Raw genomic sequence first — 10435 nt, 5'->3', positions numbered from 1 at the left:
ACAGTTTATTGAAATTTTGTATTACTTTAACATGGAGATTTGTGTACTTTTTAATACAACATTTTTTACTGTGTGATATTTTTCAATACAAGATATTAATTATGTTATATAATATTCATTTCTCGAAAATCTTACATTACTATTTTTGTATGTAGAATGATATATGAAATCGAATATCGTAAAAAAGAATAGAGAAATCTTAAATTTAAAAAATTCCGTTGCGTTTTACAGATGCATTGATATACCAATAAACAAGAATCAGTATTATTGACAGATTCTCTAGCTAATCTACGTTTAAAAAGATTAAGAAGAGGAAAGTGAATATTTTGTGAGATGTTTTATATCTTGTAATGAAAAATATTAATGTAATATGTAAAATATCTTGGATAACCTTCGCTTTTCCAAATTTTACTTTATATTCAATAATTTTATACATAGAATGAACAGATAAATCGATTTATGTTAAAAACTATACAATTTCATTTAGAAAATTCATTTTGATCTTGACCTGACTTTGGGAAAGTCATTCAAAGTTAAACGGATATTATTGATATTATTATTATAAGATTATTATAATATTAAATCTTTTTTTTCAAAAATGTTTCCTTTCCGAGATAATTTCCTGAAAATATTAAAATGAATTACTTTGTATATATTCGATCAAATAATATATGAATTATAAAATATAGACTATACAAAACGCAAATAAAAATTGTGCGTTAGATTACAAAACGATAAACAAATCTCCCACATGTTTATCTAAAAGCGTCAACAGAACAAACTATAGGCAAATGAATATATAGTTACAACAACATATATATAGTTACAACGACATACAGATCAATAAAGCGAATTACTCTACTTGCCTCATTAGTAGACACGCCCGCTCGGAGATAAACTCCGTATGTCACATTAAATTGCAAAACGGTTTATATTAATTTTTTCCAATAAAAATGTGAAAAATGTATAAATCGTTTTGCAAACGTGTATACCGCTAAGTTCCTGCAAAATCTTGGAGCACGCCTCTCAATGAAGTAAGTAGGCAACCTGTTGTATTGACCTATATGTTGATGTAATATCCTATATATATATATATATTTATATATTGATAGTTACATTATTTACACGTTATTAACATTTACGTTGAAGAACAAAAGACAAGTATTTAGTTTAAAATCTACCCTAATTATGGAAGCGATCATATTTGCATGTAGTTGATTTATAGGCGAGTAATAATAATATAATTATTGAAACAATGTGTATACTTTTCTAACGAGTATGATATCTATATTATGTATTCAAGTATGCAGTGCTCTCTGTTATGATCGTGAATGACATCAATAAATCAATAAATCATTAACAAAGAAGATCTACATGTTTTAGCTTTATATTCCTTTACTTGACTTTTATGCTACTAAACTAACGTAGAAGCGCGCTGTTAGGTAATATTATTACACGAAAAAATTTCAGTTCGTGTAACTAAGTATATAGAATGGATTCTGTGACAGGGGAATGCGAAGAAAAGGGATATCGTATGGCGCGGGGACCGATGTCATGCGGGAGAAGGGGTACTACAAGGCGCTGGGGCTGACGTTACATGGAGGAAGGGGGAACTTGTGGGAGCGCTGGGACGTCACGCACAAGGACTGATGTCAGGCATTGTATTACCGACCATCGGTACCCACCAGCAGTCGATATTTCTCCAGCGGTCGATATCTCTCTCAAGTGGTCTGCACCCTCCAACGGCCCACAGCACCCATCCGCGGTGGTCCGCGTTTGCTTGCTCGTGACGGTTAACGTTCCCGGCGATCCGAGTTCACCTCCTCCCGTGCAAATAAACGGTTAATAAACGGTGTATCCGTACGGTAAATCGACCGTCGAACAGTAAAAAACAATTGACAAACAATAAAAACCGCAATAAAACGGCAATAAAGCGGACGTTCCTCGAACGTTCACGTGCTGCTTGGGATAATTTGGTGAGCCATAGTAACGCCTTGAAAATGATAAAAATCACTGTTCTTGTCCCATATTACTTCATTTATCTTAAAAATCTGATGGACATTTTTCGCTGACGGATTCGGATTCAGCGACGAAAATTTCGTAGGAAGTCACTATTCTCTTTCTTGTATCTGAACCTTGTAGACCTGTGTTATCAATCAATTTTTTGCACAATTAGAAATATACGATCTTTCTCGCATGTATTATCAACAAATTTTGCCATATGTATATACTTTTCTTATTCCTAGAAACATTTGTACACAGTACATTTATTATATTGCAGTCCACACTAGAGCCATCGACATAGTCGGCGACTATTGACTCATATTATGAAAATATCAAGAAAATAAAATAAAGTCTAAATTCCAATATATACTTTCAATTGTAGCCTGCAAAATGTTGAGCCATGTACCAATCTGATTTCCAAACTCATCTTTCAATTTATATCCATATTTAATAATGATTCACGATCCCACTCCAGACCTATTGTGACTTCATTGGTCGATTTCCAATCCGCAATCCCAATCCCTAATCCATAGTCTGATTTGGAATTTATAGCGCGTGAGCGCCCAAAGGGGACACAGCCCACGTCTCTGTTAACCACAGACTACATCGATTGGACGGCACAAGAAAATCACTAAATCACGTGTAGTTGTGATTGAGGGTAATCAATGGCACTGTGGCCAATCGGAATCCTCCCCTTTTCGAGGATCCATTCAATCTCTAATGACGTTTTCTATTTGATGACTCGATCCAATTCAGGCAGCGTCCCGTTAATCGTTAAGCCCGTATCAGATTATGGATTAGAGATTGAGATTGAATTGAAATTGGACCAATCAGTGTAAAGTTCATTAAATTTCACTAAATTTAAGTTCAACGGTTAGCTTTGTACTGATTGGCCGAAATCAATTCATTTTCAATCTCCAATTTGTAGTCTAATATGGGCTTTACTATATTGTAAACTATAATATTCGTAACTTGAACTATAGATTGCAGTGCAGCAAAGATTACTGGAACACTGCCCAAATTAGATCGACTCACGCTGCCTCTCCAAGCAACGTAACTTGCATAAGCGTACCTTGCATCAGCCAATCAAATCGTTTCAATTATCCAATTACCAATTACTACGGCGGATTTGATTGATTGACACAAGTTATGCTATGCAAGTTACGCCGCATAAAAAGGCAGCCGCAGTAAATTGGAAACGACATAATAGATTTTACTTTTTAGGGTCCTAGTTACTAACATTTTTGTTTCTAGAAAACGTATTCTCCTATTGGATATCGGACGTCTTAAGTCAGACGTCAAATGCGATTAAAATCTTTCAAAAGGAACAAAGTTTCAATGCAACCTTATTTCTGGAATAAATAGACCTCTACTTATAACTAGTTTTGGAACTGTGTGGAATATGCAGGAACGTGGAATGATATGTGAATTTTGTTCAAAGTGTTAACCGCGTAACAGAAGTATGTATTTAATAAATATAAATAATAATTAATTATAAATAATAATAAATAATTATAAATTTTCCAATTATATGTGTTTGTGATATAATAGATTATTTACCTAATATGTTATTTATTAAATAAAAATCATTCAGTTAAACTATTCCATATATGAGCGTATTAGACTCGGTTATAAATGGATTTGATGACAGCATTAGATAGAAGAATTTGTTTTTTTTTACGATAACATTGTAAATGTAAGAATAGAAGCAGAGTTTTGAAAGATAGACTACTAGCAAGCTTGTATAGGTTATATATGTTTTTCTTAGTCTAATATAAAAAATTGGGAAAGTACTTTTCCTTTTTGTTTATTTTCTGCTAATGAAAATAAATTATATTTTATAGCTTATTTATAATTTAGGTGTTTTTCTTCAAACAGTTTTAAATTTATGTATTTAAGAATTTGAATAAATATTTGTAATATCAGATCATCAATACTTCGCATAATTTAGTTTAATTATAATTTTAATGGTTATACTAATTTTTTATATTTCAATAATAATACAACTTTATGCTACATAATTATTTTTATATTCTTAGTAATTTAAAGGTTATGATACTTTGCACTTGTATAAAGTAAAAGCTAGTAAATGACTTATCAATAAATGACTACAGTTAAATTATCGATGTTCCAGTTTCGAGACTGTTTCTAGTATTTCTGTTTCTTTTGGTTCATCATCTTATGATATAGGTTAGAAAATTCTTATTCCTGCTTTTATATATATATATATATTACTAGCACATAATAAATTTTAAACTAAATATAAATAAACACAACTATGATGAACATATAAAAATTATGAGAGTAGAAATTTTATGTTAATATATATACAATTCTCCAATATTAATTGGGTGTAGGATCTGCGTAGCGCACTTTCTCTGCAGAACATTCTAAATATTTGAGATATTGCAATAACTATAGAACATCCCAAAATAATCTCAGTTATCTGGTAGATATACAGCAGATGTGTGAGTATCCATCTATGTGATATTTTACAGATATACAAAATCTAGATAATATTTGAATGAGAATTAAAAGAATATAGCAAATTATATTATTTTATATCCAGGTAATAAGTTCACATTATTTTAACGTTTAAATTTTTTTCATTCATTGACTACAAATAACAACATTAACTAATGTCTTCAAGATATAAAAATGACAGTTTAATATCTCAAAAAGATAACGTCACCATCAAATATTTTTTGATGTGCTTTTATCAGCTATATACAGAGGAAATGATTTTTTAGGTTTAGTAAATGTTATTAAATTCATCTAATTGAAATGATTCAAACAAATTAATATTTCAATCAATAAATATTATTTCTTTAGTAATATTTGTTTGATTTTCCAAATAATTTTATTACGTGATTAAAAAAAATTGGTTCATATAATTTTCTCATTTTATTCATGAAATTTTATCACTTGACCCCTTTGCTTTTAGCATTTAAACTGCACAAGTGAACTGAAAAAACCCAACATCAAGAAGTTTAAGAGGATCCCGGAATCACCGTTTTATTGAAAATTTATTAGTATTATATTTGTTACTGATTGCAAATTAAACATTTTTGCATATTACAATATACGTATTAATGTAAGCGAGGACGATTAACTTTAACCGAAAAATAAAAAAAAATTATGAAATTACCAGGTGTAGAAGTATCATTTAGTATTATCAATAGTGATAAATAGAAAACTAAAATCTAACGTTAAAATCTAACGTTAAATTGTTTCGGCTGAACTTACTCAGAATTTAATCCGATTAACCATTATAACCGACGGTACGATCATCTGATCACCTCTCCGAAACGTAGCTTAAATTTATACGAGTTTTGATTCGCATATACTTGGCGCGAGACACTACCGTGTCTCTCAATAAAGTATCTCGTAAAATATTTATTTTTTGATAACCTCATCTTAATATTTTTGTAGAATTACGGGTGGGATAAATGAATGTAAAACATGAAGAAAACTTAAAAAATAAAACCGTTGCAATGCATTTGCAAATGCATTGATGCACTAACGTGCCATGAACAGTATTGTTAATCGATTTCTTTCATTTCTTACAGATCCCGTATGTTTGGTCACATGTAACAATTCTATTTAAAATCCCGCCATTATTATATCAGGAAAGCAAAGAAGAAGCTGATCTCTAAATGCCGAATCATGTCTCTCTCGGTAAGTTCAAATACGACCATCTGTATCATTTATTTATTTTCCCTAAAGTTTTTAGATATTAAGAAACTGTTGAGTAATGGTTCTCTCGGCGATTTTTTGAATTGTTAGATGAAAATCGACCATGTTTTTTTAAAATCGTATCATCAATTATCAAGATTTATATCATCAGCCCTATGCTTCGCAAACTAACACCTAGTGCTCTAATCATTCATAACATCGTCAAATATTATATTAATGTTTTCTTTGTGCTTCGGCCGCATTATGATCGACTTGGAATTCACACAGAGAATAAACTCTTCCATAACTTTTTGACGCAATGGTTTCCACGAACTCTTTTCTGACTAACAGGTTTTATGACTAACAGAAAATACTCTGTTCAATAACACCAAAACTTGGACTACATCATGCTGGATAGACCGAACATAATATATAAACATTTAATGTATGTATGTTTTATAATGTCATTACATAACATGTTTAAACTATGTTTTAAATATTGTTTTAAGATATAATCATTTATTATACCACAATTTTAATCAAAGTATCGACTTATTACTACAATAATTCTGGATTAATTGCGTTTTCTTCTAGGCAAAATAAGCAGCAATATTTATGATCTCAGAATAGTGCCGTAATTTTCACGGCATCATATTATCTTCATTTATATACTGACAAAATCCTTGTTATATGAGAACATATCTTAACGTACTCTCGGACTACTTATGTTAGTCATGATGCAGACAATACACGGAAATATATCTATCTGAGATTTATATTTATTAAAACATTTTTAAGTTACATGGTACATAACAAGTTTATAATGCTTTATGTAATATATTGAGTATATGTCTCTGTCATATCCTGGGAACAAATTTCCCATATTTAATTAAATATAATTACACACACACACACACACACACCAGGTGTTTCAGGACACCCGTACACCTCATTTAAAAACGAGGGAAATGGTTATTTTGAAAATTGTTTCAGACAAAAGTTGTTAGGGATCAAGTAATGCATTACATGGGCACATGTGATTGACTTTGGGTGACATCGTGAAAGTTATGTCAAGGTCGATTTGAATTTCTTACACGTTAACTGCCACGTCAGTCACCAGTGACTGATACTGAACTTCCGTTCAGACCGCGTCAGTCACCCGTGACTGACAGTATAAAATACGATATAAAACTAAAAAAATTACATAGTTTTAATAAATTTTAAGTAATTTCAGGATCGTATCATTAATGTATTTAAATATTTCTTATCAACAAATTTTAATGGATTTTACTGAAGCTTTATTGCGCTTGGCATTGCTATACCACAATACCAGCGCACTTCTAAGCAGCGCGCGTGGCCTGACGGAGATTTCCTCCGAAATGCACGTGGCAGTTAACGTGTTAAATGAGAACCCATATATTTCATTATATATTCTTGTAGCTGACATCACCGTTTGTTTCATAAATGAAATCCCTGACGAGTTATTCAACCACCTCCTACCTTTAGAGGATTTAGATCTAGTGAGACTCAAATTTGGGGCCTAATCCAACTTAAGCCACATCTTTGGAAAGAAAAAATCGTCAGGAACACGAATCAGCCATAAAAAGCTGGCATTACCATTTAAAAAGATATACTTGGTTTTCATAGGGCTTAAATTTTGAGCCGCGGTCCAAATAGGCTTTAACCATTAGATAAGTTTTTTGGAACCGAACAACTTCTCTTGTAACATTTTTTTTTTCTAAAATGCATCCCTAACGAGTTATTTAACTGTTTCCATATTTTTGAAGGATCCTGTATATATATTAGGTGTACAAATGAATAATCCAAATGTTTTTAAGCAGTTAAGAAATTAATTTTAAAATCAATTGATTTTTCTGCTCTTTTACGGTTATGTAGTGTTGACATATAGCTATTAAAAATGACATTTAGTATGACGAAAGGCCCAACATAATCTTCAAAAATATTCAGTTCAGTAAAGTCAAACATGGCACAGAAAAGGTGCATATCCGACACTGTATTCTTTATGAATTCCAACAAGGAAAAATGCTGCAAGATCATGTGAATCGATTTGTTCCTTTCTCGGAAAAAGTGTTGTATCGTACGTTGTGTGCGCATTTTGCTTTAAGCGGTTTAAAAGCGGTGATTTCAATCTGATCGACAAACAACATCCTGGAAGCCTTCGAAAATGCGACAACGATGAATTGGAACAACCGCTCGCTGAGAATTTGGCACAAACGCAAAAGGAGCTTGCAGAGCAGTTGGGAGTAATGCAGCAAACCGTTTCCAAACGCCTACATGAAATGAGTAAGATCCAATAAGAAGGAAAATGGATTCCGCATGAACTCACTGAAGCCAATAAAAATCAATGAGTGGCAGTGTCTTTTTCTTCTCAATAAGCAGCGTCAAAAGTCTTTTTCGTGGAAAATGGTTACGGGCGATGAGAAATGGATATTCTATGACAATCCGAAACGCAGAAAGTCATGAGTAAATCTCGGCGAACCATCAACATTGATCGCAAAGCCCAATCGCTTCGGAAAGAAGGTTCCGCTCTGCATTTTGCGGGATATCAAGGGTATGCTCTATTATGAGCTGTTGGAAACAGTTACTGCGGATTACTATCAACGCCAATTAATCCATTTAACTCAAGAATAGAAACGCCCATATACTGGCAGAGAAGAACGTCTTGTGAAATTGTTGCTTGACAACGCCAGGCCACATATTGCTTCCAAGACAAAAGATACCATAATGAATCTTAGCTGAGACGTCTTGCAGTTGCTGGCGTATTCACCAGACATTGTTCCATCCGATTAGCACTTGTTTTGTCGATGGGACACGTTTTGTCCGATACTCTCTTCCAATCAGTGGATGAGATCCAAAAATGGCTCGACGATTTTATTGTGTCTAAAGACACAGCATTTTTCCGAGATGGAATTCATCAGCTTGCTGAAAGATGACTTTAAGTTATAGAAAGCAACGGCGAATATTTGGATTGAAAATTTTGTTTTACTTTCTTTTAAAATAAATTTTGAATTTAGCTGAAAAATTTTGATTTATCATTTGTACACCTAATATATATATTTGTATACATTCTATACAAGGTATATCACTGAATCACTCATGTGTCTTGCCTTCATTAACTGGATTGACTAACTGGTCTTGCCTTCATCGAGTGGATTATTTCCTGAAACTTTAACTGGCAAACAATTTTCATCCTTATTTTGCCAAATTTAATTTTTATATTAAAAAAGTTGACCTTTGTATGACCATTAGGGATCAATGTGATTCTACACATCACCCCATGTTTTAATGTAAAATTTTCTGCTCTATTCATTTCTGGAGTTAAAAATCACAGTTCCCATTAAAAAATTTTAAATTGATCTTGAAATGACTTTTCAATTTGACCTCTACACAGGGGCAAGATAATCATCAGATGTCTCTTTTTAAACCCTGCTAATTTCGTACTTCCTCAAAATTGCTTTCCTAAAAAATTAGTATTGTAAATTTATTTGACTTCGAAATGACGCTTGCGGGTCAATTTGACCCGTGACATGAAAACATATCTGAACGTAAAATTTCCTGCTCTTTTCATTTTTGAAGTCAAAAATATTGATTCCCGTTTAAAAATTTCAAGTTGACCTTAAAATGACCTCTAAATTTAACTTCTATGCTGGGGCCGCCAATGTCATCATCTAATGCTCCTCTTTAATTCCTGCAAATTTCGTATTTAAACTTTCTTTTTTATTCGTTACTTTCCGAGATCTTCTGGGGTTCCAGTACTTTTTATAACTAGTATATAAATTACACAGAGTGAGTTACTTAACTTTAGGAGCCTAAATATATAAAAAATAAAGCAAGATACAAACAAATCTCCCGAGCAAAAGTTATATAAAGGGGAATATAAGTTGACCTTTGTTGTTTAGTCAATAGTTCAAGGTCAACTTCATTTTTTAAAAAGAATCATGTAGTCTTTAACATAAATCGACTTCTTTATTCATTCTGCGTATAAAAATACAGGGTAAAGTCATTGGAGAGTAAACACTTTTCAAGATATTTTATTTTTCATTCTGATATTTTTCAATATAAAATATGAAATTTCTTATAAAATATTCATTTTTCGATAACATTACTTTGACTTTTTTGTATATAGAATCACAGATGAAATCGATCGCAAGTAAATATAAAAAATTTTTTTAATTCATTGCATTTTGTAATTGCATCTATACACTAATATGCAGATAAACATCAATAAATGCTTTCTCTTATATTATTATGTAGAAAAATATTAATTCAATGTTATCGAGAATTTAATATCTTATGAAACATTTCGTACCTTATACTAAGGAATATGAAAATGAAAAGTAAAATGTTTCGAGTAGTATTCACTTTTCGATTTTACTTTAATACTTTTATACGCAGAATAAACAGAGCAATCGATTTATATTAAAGAAAATCGATTTATATTATGTTAAAATCTGTTTATGTTAAAAAAAAAACTATATGATTCCGTTTAAGCAAATGAAGTTGATCTTGAAATGACCTTGAATTATTTATTATACAACGAAGTTATGTTCACGAATTAATGCCCCCCCCCCCCCTCTTGGCTCCTATCGGTTTTTAAATTGATTAAATAAAATGGTTAATAATGAAGGTTTCAATTAAAATCATTATTCGCTAACATGTTAATTCAATAATAATAATTCATTAACAAATACAACACCGACAGTATAATGTACGATAAAAAATGAAAGAATTTGTT

At 31.5% G+C, this 10435-nt stretch overlaps 1 protein-coding gene across 5 annotated transcripts in view; it reads left to right on the top strand.

Moving 5' to 3' along the window:
- Positions 1 to 3371: 3371 nt before the first annotated feature.
- The window catches only part of LOC106743011 (anoctamin-1), a 30086-nt gene continuing 23022 nt past the window's right edge, over positions 3372 to 10435 (top strand). For 3 of the 5 annotated variants that reach the window (XM_014616496.1, XM_014616487.1, XM_014616460.1), the window contains exons 1-2: positions 3372 to 3464; positions 5574 to 5682. In XM_014616496.1, the coding sequence (XP_014471982.1) occupies positions 5671 to 5682 (12 nt within the window). In that variant the 5' untranslated portion in view covers positions 3372 to 3464; positions 5574 to 5670. Of the gene's footprint in view, positions 3465 to 5573; positions 5683 to 6030; positions 6125 to 6273; positions 6485 to 10435 lie in introns of all 5 variants that reach the window. The other 2 variants (XM_014616469.1, XM_014616477.1) reach the window with 2 other exon arrangements.

Source organism: Dinoponera quadriceps, unplaced genomic scaffold (genome assembly GCF_001313825.1).
Source record: "Dinoponera quadriceps isolate SergipeBrazil2010 unplaced genomic scaffold, ASM131382v1 scaffold3, whole genome shotgun sequence".
NCBI classification, from domain to species: domain Eukaryota; kingdom Metazoa; phylum Arthropoda; class Insecta; order Hymenoptera; family Formicidae; genus Dinoponera; species Dinoponera quadriceps.
This window is presented reverse-complemented; position numbering and strand designations above follow the sequence as displayed.